Consider the following 20,441-nt stretch of genomic DNA (forward strand, 5'->3'; position numbering starts at 1 on the left):
CTAGGTTTCCATAACAAAAATCAGTATTGCTACTGATGGTCCTCTCCAAGCCAAGTAGTTTAAAGGTGCATTGTCAGTGTGCTGCCCAGAGAAATGCACCATGCTGGACATTTTAATCTCAAGTTATAATTTTAAAGTGAATAAACCACACAATAATTTGAGATGATTTTAGTAAGTGAGCAAAAATATTTAAAATTAAACAAATCTGTTAAAGATACCGATTCCTCTTTTTCCAAACCAATTCACAGCTCAGAAAGGAGAAGTGCTGTTAAGGGCCAGTGAGGTGTATGCAAAGGAGGGAGCGCTCCAGCACCAGGTGCTGCACTCCACCTTTCTGGCTAGGAAATGCAAAGTTAATCCCAGAAATACCAGCAGATTTTTAAGAAATCTGGACAGAGCTGGCCACAGCTAATACCAAAACACCCCATTTTCAGGGCCTTTTCCAGGTTCAGGCAGAAGTTAGTTCTCAGCGCTCACCCAGATTCCACCATGTGCAATCAAACAACTCACCAAGAAAAACACAAGGGTGAAACATTGCTCATGTTACTGAGAGGCTTCACACATAGTGTCCGAGGAAGCATCCCATGCGGGAGGCAGGAGACAGAATTTTGGTCCTCCTTGAAGAGAACAGCAGCAGAACCCATTGCTGCATTCGGGCGGCCGAGCCCAGCCCCGCGGCTGCCCCGCTATCGCCGCCATCTGCAGGCACAGCGCCCGCGGCCGCTGCCTCTGCCAGCCAGCAGGCGCCTATGCATATGAGCTTTCTCAAACCAAACATCTCTGCCTCTTTAATTAACCTGTCTGACTTTTCTGTATTATCTCTTGATACAAGAATCTGTCCAGCAGTTACAAACATCTTTATGGACTCATATTTTAGGCAAATACTTCTTTTAATTCAATAAGGTACCCACGGCAGGAGAAAAACTCTCCCCAAAATTTAACACGACGCATCTCTGTCAGTCTGACAATTGCAGGGTGTGTCCGTTTGACAGAAAACAACGCTCAGCTCCTCCAGCCCATCACAAGCAGGCAGAGGACAGTGGCAAACACACCTCCCCAGCCCTGCAGAGCCCCAGCCTGGCGTTCCAAACCTGAACAGCACAGTGGGATCACTGACATGTATGTGCTCCATGGGCAGTTCCAAACCTGAACAGGACAGTGGGATCACTGACATGTATGTGCTCCATGGGCAGTTCCAAACCTGAACAGCACAGTGGGATCACTGACATGTGCCCCATGGATGGTTTCCCCAGCCCTGCAGAGCTCCAGCCTGCTGTTCCAAACCTGTACAGGACAGGGCTTTCATTTACATTCATGTGCTCCAAAACTGGAAAGATAACTGTGAAATACAAAGTTGTGTTTGGTGTCAGGTACAAACAGGCGATGTGTTGTAGTTGTGAATGCAAAATGTGTGGACCCCGACAATGGGAGAGCTGTGAATTCTAATAACTGAGGAGAATAAAGCATGGAAAAAGGCCTTTGAACCTATCTTTTGTTTGCAAATTAACCCTAGTTGATTTAGGAGCATTGGAATTAAAGTGTTGAAGATGTTGCTTTTTGCTTGCATTTAATCCATTAAAAGCTGCTCTGCAATAATAACCTTTTGAAGTATAATTTTAGAATATTACTTGTATCCTTGAAACTATAGCTTTGGAATATATATAAAGGAAATATGCTTATCTCATGTCTTACTGAAGCAGAGAAAAACAGCTTGAGAAAGGAACATGAACATCACCTCAAGGGTTTATGGTTTCGACCAAAGGGAAACTGGACCACCACCATCTGGGATCCTCCTTTTGGGATGCATCCTGAGAAACTAAGATCACAATTGTGTATAGAATCATGATGTAATAATTTGGAATAAAAATTGCTGATGAGTAAAAAAATTGGAAATAGAAACTGCTGAAAAAACTGATGAGTACCCCTATAAATACCTGTAACCCTCAATTATCAGTGTGCAGTTGGAGGGAAAACTTCCCCCACTGTACCCAGCACTGTATCGCTCATACTTTACCATATTAAATAATAAATTGATTGCGGCTTGAATATTGGCCTAGTCAAGCTTCTTATTCATAACAGGTCTATCACACAGCCAATTCTACAGGACTCCAGAAGGAGGTGGTCCAAGGAGAGGAAAAAGCAGGGGCACTCTACAACAAGCAGTTTTCTGCAGTGCACAAGATGGGTTAATTAATTCCCAAGCTGAGCAAAAAATAACTACAAATTCACTAGAAAATGTGTGGTTTCTCACAAAAGCTACTCTGACAAATCAAACACGGACAAAGATGGGCTAATTAATTTAGCCAAATGGGAAAATACACCCATTATGAGAAGCACTACAGTTGTTACAGGAGGACAGCAGCTACTGCTGCTCCTGCCAAGTAGTACAGCAATTTATACTGTTCAAGTTTTCACCAGAACTAAAGTATGCAAATATCTATGTACAAAAAGGAAACTCCAAATGTTCTGATGACCAGACCAGGGATAATTTTTTACTGACTTTCAACTCCCTACCTAGACTAAAGGCTCCAGGCAAAGAGCACCCGGGGCTTAGAGAGAATTTAACCTTCTTTTGGGGTGAGAAGAAGATAAATGACCCTTTGAATCATGTCACACTAGGCACAGGGCCAAGCAGAGGAGGCTGGACAAGAGAGCACTCCTCTCTTCAGAACTAGGAGTGAGGTAAACATAAGCTTATGTAAGCTTTAGGCACACTTAACCCATGGCACATATCACCTCCTCAGACCCCTGGCAGCCTCACAAGAGGTGTGAACTAAGTGCCACATGAAATGGGAACTTGATTTCTAATTGGATCATGTAAATTGTACAAGGCATTAAACAGCAAACGATACTCGGATGAAGGGAGAAAATTGCTGAGCCAGTGAAATACAGGAGCTCTCAGGATCTGCAAGAGCTGGAAGCAGAAGCCATTGCCATAATGCATCACTCCCCATTTCACACTGTTAACAACATTACAGTGAGAACAGCAAAGACTTTAGGAGTTCTGGAACATCAGAGTGCACTGCAGATGACAGCATGTGCAAACAGTGACAGGACCTTTTCTCTCGTTTGGTGTGAGTGCAGAGGTGACATGGTGCCTGCAGTGTCTCTGACCAGCACCACCCAGAGCCGGTGAAAAGCAAGGCTGGCATGCAGGAACACGACCCTGCTTCTCTGGCAACCGGTCTGAATTCCAGCTTGTGGTCCCTTCAGTTTGAAGGAACCCTCTGAGAAACCCAATGTCACAGTGTATCTGTCTTTGTAAAGACTTAATGCCACTTTTCCATCCCTTTGTTTGAGAATGATCAACTTCTTCTAAAGTACATAAATAAAGAGTCACGCAGTTGGTTTTATAAAGCATTTTGTCCCAGGATTCAGTAGCAAGAAACAGCACAGTATTTCAAAGAACACAAACAGTACACAATAATTACACGGCTGATACCCTATAAGTATGCTGACTATTCTATTTGCATTGTTCAGAAGTGAAGAGGTTAGACTTATTTACATCCAAGCAGCTTTAATTAAGCTTTGAGATAAATGCTCTTAAAATGAAAGCTGGGATGATTATACCTCTCTCCACACTGATTTTAGCCTAGATGGCTACATATGCAGCATGACAAAGGGCCCAAAGGCTGGAATCACACAAACAGGAGAGCCATGGGTCCTGCACCACTCACCATCACACAGGGAAGAAAACAAAAACCACAGTGAAGTCTGAAGTTGACTGCTCAGGCGTGCTGGAGCTGGGCCACAGGCGCAAGGGCAGCAGCAGTGGGAGCTGCTGACCCCTGCCAGACACAAAGGGCTCCAGGGGCACTCAGTGACAGCAGCCAGAGCATGGGCTACACCTGCCCCCAGCCGTGCTGGGGGGAATGTGCACTTGTGAGAGCTTCAGGTGTCAGAGGTTCACTGTGAGCTGCAGCCCGAGTGTGTGAGGAGCATCACCCATGGCAGACCCTGCAATGGCATGGGCAGAGCAGCTCTGTGCTCCTGAGGGGCAGCACACAGGCGCCAGGAGAGTGCTGGGAGAACATGAGAGAGCTGTCCCAGCTGGCATGGCACTGGACTCTGACTTCCCTGCATATCCCTTTGCTCCTGTCAGCATGCCTGCTTCAGCCTCCCCGGCACTGCAAAGGAAAAGGGAAGCAAACACGAATTTAATGCATTTTTCAGGAGAGTGTAAGCAGGCAGCCGAGCCCAGAGCAGAGTGGTACCGCAGGGGCTCTCTGCAGTGCACCGAGCCCCACGTGCAGAGGGGAGCAGCAGCACCCGTGAGTCACTGCCCTGAATCACTCCCTCGTGCTCCCAGCACAAGGTGCAGGCAGCTGGGAACAGCCTGGAACTGCCCCCAGCCTGCCAACCTGCATTCTGCACAACCTCCCAGCCCAAATGCCTCCAGCAGGCCACACTCTGTTCAGCACAGGCAGCTCACAGGATGGAGCACAGGGAGAAGGTCCATCTCCAGACCTCCTAAAAGGCTTTCTGCTTCACCTTTCTCTGCCTTTTGTCATCCAACAGGCAGAGAGGGCTGCACGGTACAGACTCACCTTTTTGCGCATAACTTAGTTATCCTTGGAGGACAGAGCACTCCCCTCCCCTGCTAATGTTTATTGCAAAAAGGAGAAAAATCCCTGATCTTCAAAAAGGAAGAAGACAGTTTCTGTACCATTAGTTATGTGCATATCCCTTAGATATCAGTCCTCAAGGAAAAGACAAACCACAAAAGGAGAGAACTACTGCTTGCTTGATCTCAGGAGTTATCAGCTGTAATTGCAAATTACAGCTCACAGATAAATACAAGAAAGGTGAATACTTTTTCCTTTCATTGTGAATAAAAAAACAGAAAAACATTCTAAAATGTATCAAGTCTGACTGTAATAACATTCTTGTCATATGCAGTTATTTTGCACACTACAAAAACTTATCTCCTGGGAATGGAAAGGAAAAAAAAGAACATGCTGCATCTCAACTTCCTCCAATACTAGATAGAGAATTGCAATGTATCTACTCAGGAGAGACACAAAGATTCGCCAATTTTGATTTAGTGCATATAGTTTAGAATAAAATATACCAATTTAGAACTCTGTTGTGTAGTCAAGATAAAATACCAACAATCCTGATGGTAATTACTCAAAATAGTGATCATTTTTACACTTTACTGTAGGCAAGAGAAGCAAGAAAAAAAGATTTTAAATCGCTTAAGGTTAAAATCGAGTGCTACACCACCCTAGCAAAAACCCTCCAAACATGCTAGGTTCTCTATAATGGGGAATGAGTAAAGAAATCAGACTTTTTCACACACAGTGGGGAAGTACTTGACATAAAGAGGACTCAGTTCTTCATTAAGGTCCCTAGACACTACTCCCCAAAGTAATAAATGTGAAAACAAACATTCAGCTCCCCATTGCAGAGCTGCAGGCCCTTCCCCTGCCCCAAGTGAAGCAGCTGCCACCTCCCCCTGGCACCCTCCCAGCTCACTGAATAAAGCACAGGGACACTGCACATCTGCCAGAGCCCTCACCCCCAACACCAGCCTGTACCCTCCTTCACCACCTCAGCCCCTCAGGGAGTCATTCTGCTTGGTTTCACAAAAAAGGGGCACAGAAGTCCTTGAGTTGTGTCTGCAGACTGCTTGAGTTTTGCCCCAGTTATTCAGAATTATCCTAGTAGAATTATTTCTAAGACTGCATTACGAGCTGTTGGGAAGCCACTCACCATTTCAGCTGTGTGTAAGTTTAAAGAGTCTGATCTAGTGAGATGTTCAGCACCCACAGTTTCTGCTGACCTAAACAGGACAGAATCTCCTTACTTGAAACAAGTGTCCCCAACTGAGACTTGTACAGAGCACGCAACTGCCTTTGATTTTCACAGAGCGAGACATAAAGACAGATTTCCTCTTTTACTTTTAAATCTCGAGAGCCTTTCAAAGAGCCTGAAAAGTACATTTCAGCAATAAACCTCAAACCAATCTTATCCTCTGCATGTAATGCAACAAATGTCTTAGATACAAGCAAGTCATTCAGATCAGTCAAATGAAATTAAAGCAGCAAGAAAACAGCCTGTCAGCTAGCAATTCCAAAGGCCAGATTCTGTTAATATTTAGTCAACACAAGTTCTGTACTGGACTATTTGCTAAATTGGATTTAACTTTCAATAGTGCCACAGTAAAGGTAAATTTAAGCACGCTTCAATTTGCAAAGCTACCTTTCTTTTAAAAACCTATGGCAAGATATTTTTCCATAGGCATTTGTTTACTGGTGAAAAGCACGGAGTAATTACCAACGTGCTGGGAGGCTGGTGCCAGGATACATGACAAAAACCACGTCAAAAGGTCAGGCTTGACAGACTGGGAAAAGCTCACCCAGATGGAGCAGCGGTGTGTGCATCCCTGTCTGCCCAGAGCCCCAGAGCAGCCCGGCTCTGCAGGAAAAGCACCTGGGGCAGGGGGACAGCGGCAGCCAGGAGTGCTGCCAGGAGTGCTGCTGCTGCCCTGCAGTGCTGCCAGGAGTGCTGCTGCTGCCCTGCAGTGCTGCCAGGAGTGCTGCTGCTGCCCTGCAGTGCTGCCTGCTGCACGGCTGCAGCTCGGGCTCTCCGCAAAAATGCGGCAGATTCCAAAAATCCTGACATAGTGGAGTCGTCTTCCTTAAAACAAGTGTTTTTTACTGACTGAATTTTCATTTGGGAACAGTCAGTAGAAAGGATGGTTATATTTTCAGTGATTCAAGCACAGATCCCCAAAGCGAAACAATTTTCCTTACAGCCTAGGAACAACAGATTCTGCTCATCTGGTCCATCTTCCACAAAACAGCAACAGACTGAACTTTACATTAACACAGCAGTAGCCAGGATTAGTACCTCAAATGCCACCTTAACAGTAAATACATCTGGGTTTAAATAGATTAGAAAATTCACATCAGCCTTTCCACCAGCCTCTATTAGGAATGTGCACAACAATGATAACACAGCTATAGCCAGGTTCCTGTCCATACCCTGTAACTCATCAGTGGACCAAACCCTTTTGATGATGGCACAGGACAAGCAGCGGAGCCCTCAGCAGCACTGACTGACACCGCTCTGCACAACGCGGGCACCAGGACATGGAACAGCCCCACGGCCAGGAAAGGCTCTGCCCTGTGCTGGCTGACACAGGAGCCCCGATCCCCCAGCCCAGGGTACAGCCCAGCACTGCTCTCCTTGAAGTCACCCGATGCTCCTGCCAGGGAAGACTCTCTGGAATAAGATCTGCACCGGTGCCTACGCCGGCAGAATGATCGGATTTCTCTGCAAACTTCACTGGTGAGCACGTAAAGTTGCCGTGTCCCTCAGCAGTGTCAGCTGCTTAGCCTGTGTTACACACTCAAAATGCAAGGCTTCCCGGATCCTCTACAGACTCACAGCAGTTGTAAATAATTTCTAAAAGCCCATCAATCTAGAAAATACTTATTCAGTCATTAAGAACTTCGATGGTTCATCTCTGCCTGTTTTCTTAGAAATCAGGTGGAAAGAATCCTCTTTCTGCTCGGCCTGAAACGAGAAAGTTTCATTTCCTACCACGCAGCCTGTCCCAAAGACATGCCCAGGCTCTTCCTGGACCGGTCTGTTCCCAGCACTGCAGGTGTGCCAGTGCAGCTCTCCATGTGTGACAGCTGCCTCCTCTTCACCCACCCAAACCGGGATGCAGGCTCAGGAATTTTCACAATTAAAGAGAACATGCTTGCCAGAACATTGTGTTGCAAGAAAAATAAAACAACTCACAAATTAACTTCACATGGTATCAGTTTGAGCTATCTAAACAGCAATAGGAAAGGCATTAATACTCCCCCTTTTTACCCAAAAAAGAAAATAAAACCAATTATGAAAATCCCATATTCTCCTTAAGACCATAAAGTTTTGCACTTTAACTTCAGAACTGTAAAAGATTAGAAGACGCCACCACAGGATAGAGAACAAACAAGATACCAAATTCACCTCCAGATTTTGCATTTTTCCCTTTTACTTTCGAGCTTAAACAAACTCCATTCCCTATTCCATTGGTCTACTTCTCTCAAATCAGAATATTGGCCTGTGGATCTATTATTTCATAGCAGTCAGAGGCCCTTTTAAGACAAATGACAACACATTTCCTCCAGCTGAACCCTGTCCAGCAAATTAGAGAAAGGATAAGAAACCAAGAAAGTTTTCCAATGCATTAGAGAACTAAATATTATGAAACATGAATTAAACGTACTATAGAAGTAGTCTGTAAAAAGTACAAAGACCTACGCATTTCCATAATAAAGCCACTAGGAATTACACTTTAAAATCCAAAAGCTGGGCTCTGCCAAGATTTTACATCAGTGTGGAAATTGATTTAAATGAAACTCCCAAGAGAATAAAAAACACATTTCGAAGTTGAATTGCTGTAAATCATCCGCCTGTTCTTTTACAACACACCTTAAATCTCTGTCCAGAAGTCCACAACATAATCACACCCCCCGATATTTTTTGCATGTGTACTTCCCTCCCTCTTTTATAAAAATTGTTTATTTAATTTCATGGTTCTAAAAGGCTTATAAGGGATAGGCTGAAAAACTGTTATCAGAATATGTAGAATTCTAAAGGACTGCTAAAATATCCATGTAGTTTGCACTTTAAAAAAAATGCACTTCCTTTTGTCACAGATACAAGTATCTGAATCAACCCAATTACATTTTCTTGCCAAATACATTCAGCATGGCTAATGATTAATGAATACAGTGCTTTTCTTTTTATTCACACAGGCTTCTCTCCAAGAAGAAAAGGAAGCCGCGTAATTGAAAATTACCGTCCTTAAACACTATGCTGCTACTGGTGTGCATTACCTAGCGCCGTGCAAAGTGGAAAAAAAAGGCAACAGTCTCTAACTGAAGCAAGACTCGATATTCTTTTTCCAAGTAACTGAATTTTTAAAGAGAAATTTTGCCTAAAATTCATTTTAAACAGCACACATTTAGTATTTTAGAGGGGGCATTAAATTCGTATGTTTTTAGATTATTGTGAAAAAATACTATATGAAAGTAAGATGGTCATTCAAATTAATTTTTTTCCTATATTTCAAAAAACCCCCAAACCTATGACTTTAAAAACACTGCAATGCAAAGCTCTACTGTGGACTTAATTTTATTAAAAAAACAGGGCAGACTACAAACGTACCTCTAAACTTTTGGTATCTCATCAAAAACTTCGTTTGACTGTCCTCAGTCTGCCACTGCCCCTCAACAAGGACTCGAATCCACAAGAAGAGAAAACTCCAGGTTTAGAAAAAAGAAGTCACTAAGTAACTCGGCTTTTTCCTTTTATTCCAAAGCTTTTGAAAGCTGAGCAGCTGCCTGAAGACGGCATTTTAGCCCCATGAGCCGCCCAGAGGATGCTGCGCGTCCTTCGCTCTTGGCTAGAGTCAGGTTTTGGGGAGCCCGAGCGCAGCCGGCGCGGGCCCGGAGCGGCTCAGCCGCAGCCCCGCCAGCCCAGCGCCGGCCGGCCCGCGCCTCTGCGCTCTGACTTGAGCGCCGCTCCCGCCGCCACCGAGCCGGGAACGAGCCGCCCGCGGCCCCGAGAGCCGCCCAGAGCCGCCCGGGCCCCGCACGGCCAGCGCCGGCCCGGCAACGAGCGGCGCCGGACCCCGAGCGGCGGCGCCGGCAGCGCGGAGGCCGCGGAGCGCAGCGACTGCGGCGGGCGCCGCTCACTGCCCGGGCCGGTTCCGTGCCTACCTTTCATCGCGGCGAGCACAACGCACATCATTTGTCAGCGGCGAACGGCGGGGAGCGGAGCGGAGCGCGGCGGGCAGGAGGCGGGGAGGGGAGGCGGGACGGGCCCTCGGCGTGAAGCGCCGCCGCCTCAGCAGCAGCCGCCGCCTGCCAGCGGAGAGCCGCGCCGCGCCGCCATCCCCCGGCCCATATGAGGCTCCATGTGACCCGCTGACACCGCGCCAGCCCCGGCCCCCCGCCTTGTTTACACCGCTCGCCCCGTCCCCTCCCTGCCGCCGCCGCCGAGGGGCGGTCACGGGGCGCGCCCGGCGCGCAGCACCGCCCCCGCCGCCCCGGGGCTGCTCCGCTCCGCCCGGCCCCGCTCGGCTCGGCACGGCCCCGCTCGGCAGGTGCTGCCCGGCACGGCCCCGGCCCCGCACGGCAGGTATTGCCCCGCACGGCCCGGTCCGGCAGGTGCTGCCCGGCCCCCGGCGGCAGAAGCGCTCCCGCAGCGCCCCAGAGCAGTTCCCGTCCCTCGGGTCCCGCAGCTCCAGCCCGCGTTTGTTCCCGCAGACCCCGATGTTGTTTTAAGTAAAGAATAACCGCGTTGCCGCTACATCTTGGCACAACGCTCCGCAGTTAATAGCCGCTGACTCGATCAAGCAGAGCAGCATTTACATTTTAAATCTGTCTGGTGATGGGTTCATGCTTTCTTAGGATTTACTTGGAACGTCTGAAGCATGATACCACTGCTGGAGTTTTCATCTATTCTATAGCATCAGATGTCACTGTACTGTCAGTTTGAGAGATGAAGTTTTACATTCATGGATATACACACAGCCACGCTACAGGAGGGATAGCGCATGACTGAGCACACACACAGACACAAAAATAATCCAACCTATTAAAAAAACACACTTTGCTGAAAATTGCATTAACAAAGCCAGTCTTTTTTTTCTAATTTCTGTATTAGCCACTGGAATAAACTCTCATGAAATACAAAACCACACACAAAAATTAAAATTGATGCATTACAAGCTGTTTAAGAGGGGACAGAATATACTATACTACTTAATCTAATTGAATCAGAAGTATAAGTATTTAACAAAAGTAAGGGAAAATAGTTACAAACAAAAGCCAGAGGAACCATCTTAATATTTGAAATGAAGCCTATATTTAGAAAGCCTTTATGAGATGAGGACACTGAAACAATCTAGTATTAAATGGCCCTTAATTGCTAATTCTTACCTATTTCTTTAATGAGTTCTTAATACAGTATGATATTATTTAAATGTGATTTGATCCAAGTGTACTTACCATTTATCAGTCTAGTCATTCAAGCCCATTAATGCAAAATACTGTTTTAAATTTTCCTTCTTTCAAAAAACATTAAAACACTAAAAATTCCAAGAGCTAATCTGCTGCAGTAGTGTAAATTTAGCAGGTATCTTTGTCATAAAATTTTTCATCTATATTTGCTCTCCTTACATTAAGCCATTCCTACCAATAGCACATGTACAGTGAGATGCTGCTCAGAAAATGTACAGTGGCAGAGCTGGTCCCAGATGGGTTGGTGCTCGAGGAGTTTTACCTGCAGCACAAGCTGTACAGTTGCAATGGAGTGAGCAGAAAGCTTGCAGGGCGTTCTGGACTGAATCAAATCCCACCAACAGTGCTGCCCAGAGCTCCTCAGGGCCTGCAGGATGCTGCTGCTACACACGGGCCAACTGTGGGGTTTAGATGCAGCCAGAAAGCTTGGAGCATGCACAAGAGAGAATGATGTCTTAATGCATTGTAATGTGGAGTTAGATCTTTGTAAACATTTTGCTCTGACACAGCAAGTAATGTCAGACCAATGGCCTGAAAAATGTCACAGTCCATTAGCACTAGTTGTCTTGTCAGACATTTAACCTTAAGGTACACAGCATTACATTATTACTGATCTGGATTTGTTTCCAGTCCAGCTGAAATGCAACTGGTAATCTGGAATGACATCTGATGTGCTAAACGACTTCAATAATAAGCAGACAACACAGATTTGCCTTCTTACAAAGGCTACTTCATAAAATCACAGAAGATTTGTCTTCAGACATTTTAAGTGAGAAGAGCATACCTAAAATAGTTTATTATTTGTTGTCAATATCCCATCTAAAGCAATCTGCTGACTTTGGAATATGTAAACACATCCATTTGCACTTGGGTTTTCTGTCTCACATTGACCTCATCATGAAAACTCCATCCAAAATCCATTTCCTTCCCCATTTACCAAAGTACTGCAATAGTGACAGTCTCTCTGGAGTTCAGACACGGTATCAGTGACAACACAATGTGCCAGTCAAACAACACTGAGCTGAGTATTACAGTACACTTGACAGGCAATTGCTCTCACTGTTTGTGCAGCAGGGTTTCATCTGACTGATAGGAATGCTTCCCAGCTTCCAGAAGCTTGTCTATCCTGCCTGCTCCTTCAGCTTTTGATAGATACCCGTGAAACACTGCAAGCCTGCAAACACTTCACAGGAGTGAGAAACTACACTTCAGGGTACACTCAATTCTTGCCTTGATTTCTGCGTTCAGAGAGCTCCTGAACGTGTCAGATGTATTTATTAATGGTTCAGAGTGAGCAGTGGCCTGCAAACAGACCCTGAGCACAGCACGTGCTCATCTTTGAGCCACAGTGGCACAGCCCGAGCACACCCAAACATGCAAGAGCTACAAACCTTACATTGCTGCTTTAGGGATGGGAACACACTGGGGAACCTTATCAAGTATTGTTCTGTGTTGTGCTGACATAAAAGGTGTTCAGCTTGTCAGCCTAACCACAAGCCTCTGCAGCAATCTGAGGGAAACAACTGTTTCTAGAAATCTTTTCAACCCTGCTGCAAAACAGAGAAGTGTTAAATTGCCAACAGAGAAAGGGGAAACACCTATGACAGCTATTAGCACTGGTAATGCAAGAGACAGTGTTAATTGAGTATTCCAAGCACAGGACACAAAACACTGAGAAGCTTCCTCCACCTCTTTTTAAACCTACTGAGCAAAGTAATAAATTCAGCTTCTGAGATGAACCAACTACTTCTAACTATTTGTTCAAGGACATCCCCAAACTGAAGTAGTTTAAATGCAACTAATTAAACAAAGATGTTTATGTTGTTCTGACTTGAAATGTCAGTGGGGAGCATTTCTGCAGACTGTTGGGTCAAGTTTTGCATTCTTGCCTAAGCTGCATGGTTAGGCTTCATTTAGGAATAATTTTGAGACCTCCTTATCACTAAAATTTAAGATTTAAATAATAAATACGGGGCACAACCACCACCCTTCTTCCCTACCTAGCACTGAGGAAAAAAGCATTCTTAAAAAAGAAAATGTGTCATGTAATCACCCCCTGTCTGAAGAAGGTTTAGCCACACAGGCTTGTTATGAAGCTGAAGCTGTCAAACCACTCTGAGGTACAGCATTTCCCCACTGCTCCATCACTGCCACAAACACAACTGCACGCAAAAACCTTTGCAGGGCAAGGGCTGCATGCTGCATTCTCCCATGGAGATGAAAACCTACTTACTGGGAAGGAAATGTGATATAAGAGCACTTCAATAAATCATCCAGAGTCTCCACATTTTCAGCTTTAGCAAAGACAGCTTCTTCTCCTCTTTTAAAATGACCTACAGCTAGTTTTACATATATGTTTTCACTTATAAAATGGGCTTGGACTGGCAGTATAAATCCACATAATTCTGCATATTTTTAAATGTTTTTCTGAAGTCTTCATAGGCTTGCAATGAAATAAGTTCTTTAAAATGTTTAGGAAATCCTATATTGATTCAAGTAGGCGGCAGTAACATCCAGAAATGCTCAAGTGCTTTTCAGGACTTCAAACATCTATAGAAAATGTTGAAAATTTCTTTTCAACATTTAAAGAGCTCCTCTGAGGAGTTAAACTCTGCCCAGAGATGGTGCCAACAGCTGCTGGTAAATGGGAAGAAGCAGGTGATACTGAAAGCAAAGCCTTTCTCCAATTGCAGCCCAATCACATGTCCTACTGTCAGGGGAAGCATTCAGCTCCCAGCTCATGTTAGTGTTGCAGGTCTAGATGTGACCAGAGTTTAAAACCAAGCATCAGAACACTCTGCTTTTGCCCTTTTGGCTTCTTACTCAACAACAGCCATATGTGAAACCATGGAGGTGCAGTGATCACAACATCCTTGTTTACCAAATACACCCAAAACCAAGTGTAGGGACACTAAACTGCAGCTCTAGATAATCTTTAAAAACACAGTTCACAATTCTGTCCACCCTGCTGGCAATCAATTTTTAAGTGGCTTCCAACTGATCCATGCAACACCCCCAAAAAGAAAATGATTGCTCCCTAACACATACCCCCCTCTAGATTTAGTGGGATTTTAGTGTTCATTTATTTCTAGCCCTCCAAGTAGCACACTATTAAAGATGAACATAACTGAGGTTGTCCTCATTAAGTTGCCTCTTTTTCATCTATTTAAAAGTGCTACTATGCTGACCCTGCAATCATTGCATTTTGCTTCAGACACAATCCCTGCCTCAGTTCCTGCTGAGGAGGTGTGCTTCTGTGGGCCTACAGCTATATGTCTTAATCAAGTCATTTTAGAGACGACCCCACAACTCCCAATTAAGTCCTTTGCTATCCCCAACTGTTGAACTGCTTGCTGTGCTTTGCCAAACAGCTGCTGCAGTTCTGCACCTGGTGGAATGAAGTATGAGTTGACAAAATGTTTTGGGGCTGATCTGGATGAAAGGGAAGTCCAAAGTCATTATTATCAGCTAGGCATGCTGTTAGTAGCAAAAGATTTTAAAGATCTAGTCAACTGAATTTTCACCCAGCTTCCTCTCACCTTGCAAGGCTATCACATTTGCTGCTTTTCAGAATCTAAGGTAACAGCAGCATTTGGAAATAAAATTATTAGAAAGATGAGATTATCACCAATTCATCATCTGCCACCAATTGCAAGTGGGGCCATGGAAAGAATACAAAATTATCAAGAAATAGATCAAACTGGAGTTGGTGGCTTCCTCTTTTGTCTACACCTAAAAGGGCATTATGAAGTGACTGGTATTGGATTACTGCTCATGCTGCCACTGCAGAGTCCCTGTTTGATCTCAGAAAGATTCTCATTCACAGTTTTGAAAGATCAAATCTTCCTGCAACATCCTGACATTAATGATGCCAAAAAGCAGGAATTGTTTGAAAGCTGTTAGAGCTCTCTTCTTCATGCATAATCTTACCAGGGTATTTGGCCAGAGTTGCTTGCCAAAACTGCAGCTATGTATTGTTCTGTATATCCCTTTAGGTGGGGAAAAGTCAATAGACAGTGTATAAACCAACTGCTGATTGGCAGCAGCACAAAGAACAGCAGGATACTAATTATCCTCAAAGAAGTAATTACTAGACCCTTGTTTAAGGATCCTTGCCATATAGTAATTTTTCAGAATAGACAGGCTCTCCAAAGAATCACCTTTTCCTGTAAATCAACCAAGAGACAATTGTGCTGGTCGTGGTGGAACATCTTCAGTGTAGTTTAGAATCTTCCAAAATCCTTTTGTTCCTTATCACCTTGGTGTAGGCTTCTGTAGCACAGAGCCAGAGTGGGCAAAGCTGCTCAGTTGAGCATCTTAGCATCATAAGCCTAACCATTTTTAACTCATAATTTAACTCATAATTTAATTCCAGATGAGAGCAGATGGCTGGATGCAGAGATGCTGTCAGCTGGACAGGTGCTGGGGCCTTCTGGAGGCCTGCTGAGAGCAGACAGAACCTCTAAGTGCTTTGGTCCCTTTCTGAAAAATACCTTGATAGTATTAGCAAAGTTCTCACTTCCCTAAAAAGCCTTTGGTCTGTAGAATTTTTGTTCAATTTTTGGGGTAACAACTGGGTTTCACAAGGCGTTAGGTCCATTTCCCAAACGATTGTGCATACAGCCATTCACAGAAGGATTGCAAAGCCCACAGGGATGCCCCAGACCAGCCTGGAGCATTTGCTACCTCCTGTAAATTTATGACTGACCTGACTACTAGCTTTAGATCATTAGCCAGTTATATACCACAGATAAGTAACAGGTTTTTTTCCCTTTTTTTAATCCCTGGGCTTCCCTTTCTGCCCTCTTTTGTACCATCAGGGCTAGCCAAAGCAGGAGAAATGGCAGTAGTGAGCAGAGCATGAGATGAAGTGAGACAGGTTTCCTGCTCAGAATCCTCCTCACAAGTGTGTCTCACCAGATGTAGCACCAAGAAGGAACCCTGGAGTTTCCTGGCCTTTTTCTGATGAATAGTTCAACAATCAAGATGATTTGGGCATATCTCTGCTACTCCACGTGCCATGGACATTCACAGCACTTCAGCCTCTTGATTTCCTTGCTGCTTATGGCAGTGCTCTCATCTGGTGAACAAATTGAGTGCTTCAGCTGTTCTTAAGAATGACCAGAGAAATGTTAATCTACAGCCAGGCAGAGTTGTGCTTGCTGCCCATAAACTCTGGATAAGTCAGGTTGCCAGAGAACAATGGAAGCAGGCTCACATGTGGGATGAGGATGTGCCACAGGAGGAATTTGTGTTGCACCCGCTCTCACACTGAGCAGAAGTAACCAGAGAGCAGCTGTAAATCTGCCAACACTTCAACTGCTCCATGTCATGCCCAGGGACAGTCAAACCTCCCTCCTAAGCTTTATGAGACCAGCAAGCAAATTTTGCCCATTTTCAGCAGTGTGATTAAGAATGGGAGCATTAGTGGGACAGATAAGCTGTGCTGGGCACTCAGAGAGCTAATATGGAAATTATTTTTCTTTGATGGGAAGTAGAAGCACCTGTCCAGTCAAGCAAACCCTTCTGCATTATGAAATACTTTTCTCATAACTATTGATGTTTCAGTTGGTAGTGCCACATGTCAATAGTGGGTTTACTGCTTCCATTTAAAGTGCAGCTTTCAGGACAGGATTCATCTAAGTTGACATTGGCTGATCAGCAGCATATTTCCTGCTCCTGTGAGCAAATACATTATTTATACAGCTTTGCACTATAGGTCTTGTACATTTTCTATGTCTCAATGCAAAACACAAGCTTAGAAGCAAACGTGCTTTCTAGGACAATTAAAATTCCGTGTTGGGGCTCTCTCCAGAATTAAATCTTCAGTTATATGGGTTTCTAAGCCTCTCTGACCCCCTCTTTTCCAGCACAGTGCTTAACAGAATGGGGTAAATGCTGTGCTTTAGCATTTTCTCCAGTTCCTCCTCAGATTAACACTGAGCTCCAGAACAGAAACACTGCAAAGTCCAACATATTCTCTGCTCATGTATTAATAGATCATTGCTAATTTCTCTCATTTCTCACTTCTTCAAACTTTAGAGCCACTTCAGCAGCTTTCACTCCTGATTTCTTTCTCCACACCACCATTACCTTCTTGAAATTATCAAAGAAAATTCATTACTTCTGATTCCATTAGTAGAAAATAAATGGCAGCTGATTATGGCTTTTAAGGCTTCAACTTTAAAGAAAACACAAACTTTAATTATCTATTTTCAAAAGTCAATACATCTTCAACTACTGCACTTCAAACAAACAAAACACTGCATACCTACTAGAGTGGTAAATAAACGATGACACAGTTCCTGGGCATGAAATCCATACAGATAATTCCTTTGCATAATTCTGATTATTAGACATGATAACGTGACACTGTTGAAGGATACGAGACTTTAATAGAAGCAAAATAATAAGATGATTCACTTACAAAGGAAGGTAATTATTTGAGAGCACTGTTTTGCTAATAATCACCAAGTTCAGAGAACACCTGCACAGAACCATCTTTCACTTTGGAAAGGGGAGTGCAGTATCCTAAGCTGATAAATTTGATTACAAAGCAGAGCACATAGAGCAGAACACCTATAGAGAATCATCTATTGCTTCATCTAAAATTGAGTTTTATAATCTACATTTGTATTAATTTAACTCATGACAGTATTTTTTTATCCTATTTAGAAAGCAAAACAGGAAGGATTTAGAAACCATCCCATTTTCTGTTTTAGTAATTTGATCTGAGCTACCAGCACTTGCTTGATAAGAATCATTTTTAACTCATAATTTAAACCTTATTACCATACACCCATCTTACAGAAAAGGAAGTGCCAAGCATTTTTCACATGGGCACATCATTCCTGATTATTTCAATTCCATTTTAAAGGATCTTTGACAGGGCTACTGAAAGGCTTGTCAAAGAAAGGGAAACATTATGATATTCTTTCCCCATATCCCTTTCCAGAGCATGAAATATGAGGGACATTTCTAGTAGAATCAAGGCTAATTTAAGCGCTGTTAATCTTGACTTTAAGGCTGCTGTAGCTGGGGAGGTACCTCCAGCACAGGGCAGCTGTTCTTCAGCACCCTGCTCTGGTCAGGTTCTAGGACATGCATTGCTGCTCCCAAAACACAGACTTCACCCCAAAGCCAAGCATTGCAAGCATGTACTCTACAAGCTACAATTAGCAGAGACACTTGAATTTCAGTACTGGATTGTTTGGGTTCTTAGGTGTCCAATAATTCAACAATGCTTTTAATTATTCTATCCATTTTTAGCTAAAGGACAAAACATTTGGGTTTTTTAAACTGACTTCTGAAAGTTATTAGAAAAGTCTTTACTGACTTTTTGGGGGTCTGTTTCTACAAACCAGTGCTTTTGCTATTTTAAGAGTCATTTATCTGCTCTGTAGCATCTTTCACTTTGGAAAGGGGAGTGCAGTATTCTAAGCTGATAAATTTGATCACAAAGCAGAGCACATAGAGCAGAACTACTGAAATTGATCTGCATTTTCAGTTCAAGTCCTTCATCAGAGTTCTTATACTTGCCATTTGTTCAACCTGCTACTTCAAGTACACAATCCACAGTGAGCTGCAGGTCAGGCACAGCCGGCTGCCCCACCTGAGCTGTCCTGCCAAAGCCCACGGAGAGAGCAGCCTGCACCCAGCGTGTCACAGCACTGTTCTGCTGCAGGCTGCACACTAAAGAACCTGTGTTCTGGAATAACAGCTGAGGTAAAACTGAAACGTCTATGAGCCAGGGTATGAAAGAGTGAAAAATTAAATACCTGCCCAAATAAATGAAAAACTAAAGAACAAAACTACTCACAGAAGTAGGAAGAAAATCAATTTTCAAGAAAGTGAAAGACAAAAAAGGGTGTACAGGACCACGGAATGTTAATTCTCCCTTATTCCCCAGGACTCCAGCAGGCAGAAGCCCCTCTGCAGCTGGCTGATCAGTGCCAGGCTGCCCAGGGCTGAGGGCAGGGCAGGGCAGGGCTGGCAGGAGCCTCTGAGCAGGGGCTACAGGGCTGCAATGTGCTCAGGGAACGGATGGCACTGGTTTGTAACAAATTAGACATGAATGGAAGCTGGATCACTTCTAACAGAAGAACACTTCAAAAGGAGGTGAAAAAGAACTGAAGTTCAGAGATATTGATGAGATCTGTACCAAAATGCAGAGGGAGGAAGCTTCTGAAGCACTGCTGAAAATAGTTAATATGACACAAAATGAACAGAAATTGATATCAGGAGGAGAACTACCAATGAAAAATAGATAAGGTGTGGCAAACCACCTCAATGTGAAAAGTTGAGAGGATTTATGCTATTGTTACTCAGAAATCATCTTCATTTTTCTTCACAACCTTCTGCTTAAAAAATTTGAAAAATCACAGAGAAGAGGCATATGGCAAAAATCAAAGGATATTCTGATAGAAGCAATTACTTAGGGATTACATTTTCCTGTAGCATGTTTCTGAACAACATGAAACACCAGACAAGTCCTTCTGAGCCTCAGTTTGGAAGGAATGAGAAAACACAGTATTCCCTGTGACAGCTTCTTGACTCTCCTCAGGATCTGTGCTGCATCTGCTGCATTCCCACTCAGTTGGGAAGGGAACCAGGGCCAAGTGGCAAATGGAAGCTGGAGCGAACAGAGCCTGAAAGCTCTGACTGCAAGGGCACTGCAGGAGTGCCCAGGAATGCTCAGCAATGCCCAGCACACAAGAGACACGAGCAGCAAGGGCAGGCAGCTGCCCTCACAGCTGGGAATGTGTGGGTGCCTGTGCTGGGTCTGCCAACATCCCACAGAACGCTGTAACCCAACAGCAAGGGTCACCAACCCTGCTGGCTGGGCCGCTCCACTCAGTGAAAGTGGCTGGGTTTGATTCTGGAACTGGGAATTTGTTCTCCAACACAAGGAAGGAAAACCAGGGGTAATGCTGGATCCTCAGTAGCTTTGCTTGGAGGGCTTGGAGTCCCCTCTGAAAAGGAGAGGAATTAAACACTGCCCTATCCCTAGGGACCCCTAAGGATCTCTGAGGAGAATGCAAGGAGAAGAGAGGAGGAACCACTGCTGAGGACTCCGTGCTAATTTTCCACAGCCCTTTGCTCAGGAGGCAGGATCAGCTGGCACAGCCTCTGAGGGGCCCACGGACCCCCCAACCCACAGGAGGCTTTCAGATGTGCATGGCACAGGGAAAATACACCATTCCAAAGCTCTGGGCATTTTACTTCTTTCTGCCCAATCTTATCTTTTTTGCTCCATCTGTATAAATGCTGGTCATGCCTTACAGCATTTAAAGCTGCACAAAAGCATTTATTCCATGTTGGACTTTTCCATGCAGGGCTGGTACTCTGCAAGGAGCAATATTTGCAGTTTCATAAGGGGAAATAAGTGCATTATTTTCACCTTCACAGACT

General features: G+C 44.4%; 1 protein-coding gene across 3 annotated transcripts in view; it reads right to left on the reverse strand.

Moving 5' to 3' along the window:
- RORA (RAR related orphan receptor A) overlaps positions 1-20,441 on the reverse strand; it is a 357,103-nt gene that overhangs the window by 61,669 nt on the left and 274,993 nt on the right. The window contains exon 1 of one of the 3 annotated variants that reach the window (XM_064722612.1): positions 9,726-9,952. The exons of the other annotated variants lie outside the window; for them this stretch is intronic. Coding sequence (XP_064578682.1) covers positions 9,726-9,756 — 31 coding nt within the window. The 5' untranslated portion in view covers positions 9,757-9,952. Of the gene's footprint in view, positions 1-9,725; positions 9,953-20,441 lie in introns of those variants that run through there. 3 annotated transcript variants of the gene reach the window in all.

Source organism: Zonotrichia leucophrys, chromosome 10 (assembly GCF_028769735.1).
Source record: "Zonotrichia leucophrys gambelii isolate GWCS_2022_RI chromosome 10, RI_Zleu_2.0, whole genome shotgun sequence".
Lineage (NCBI taxonomy): Eukaryota > Metazoa > Chordata > Aves > Passeriformes > Passerellidae > Zonotrichia > Zonotrichia leucophrys.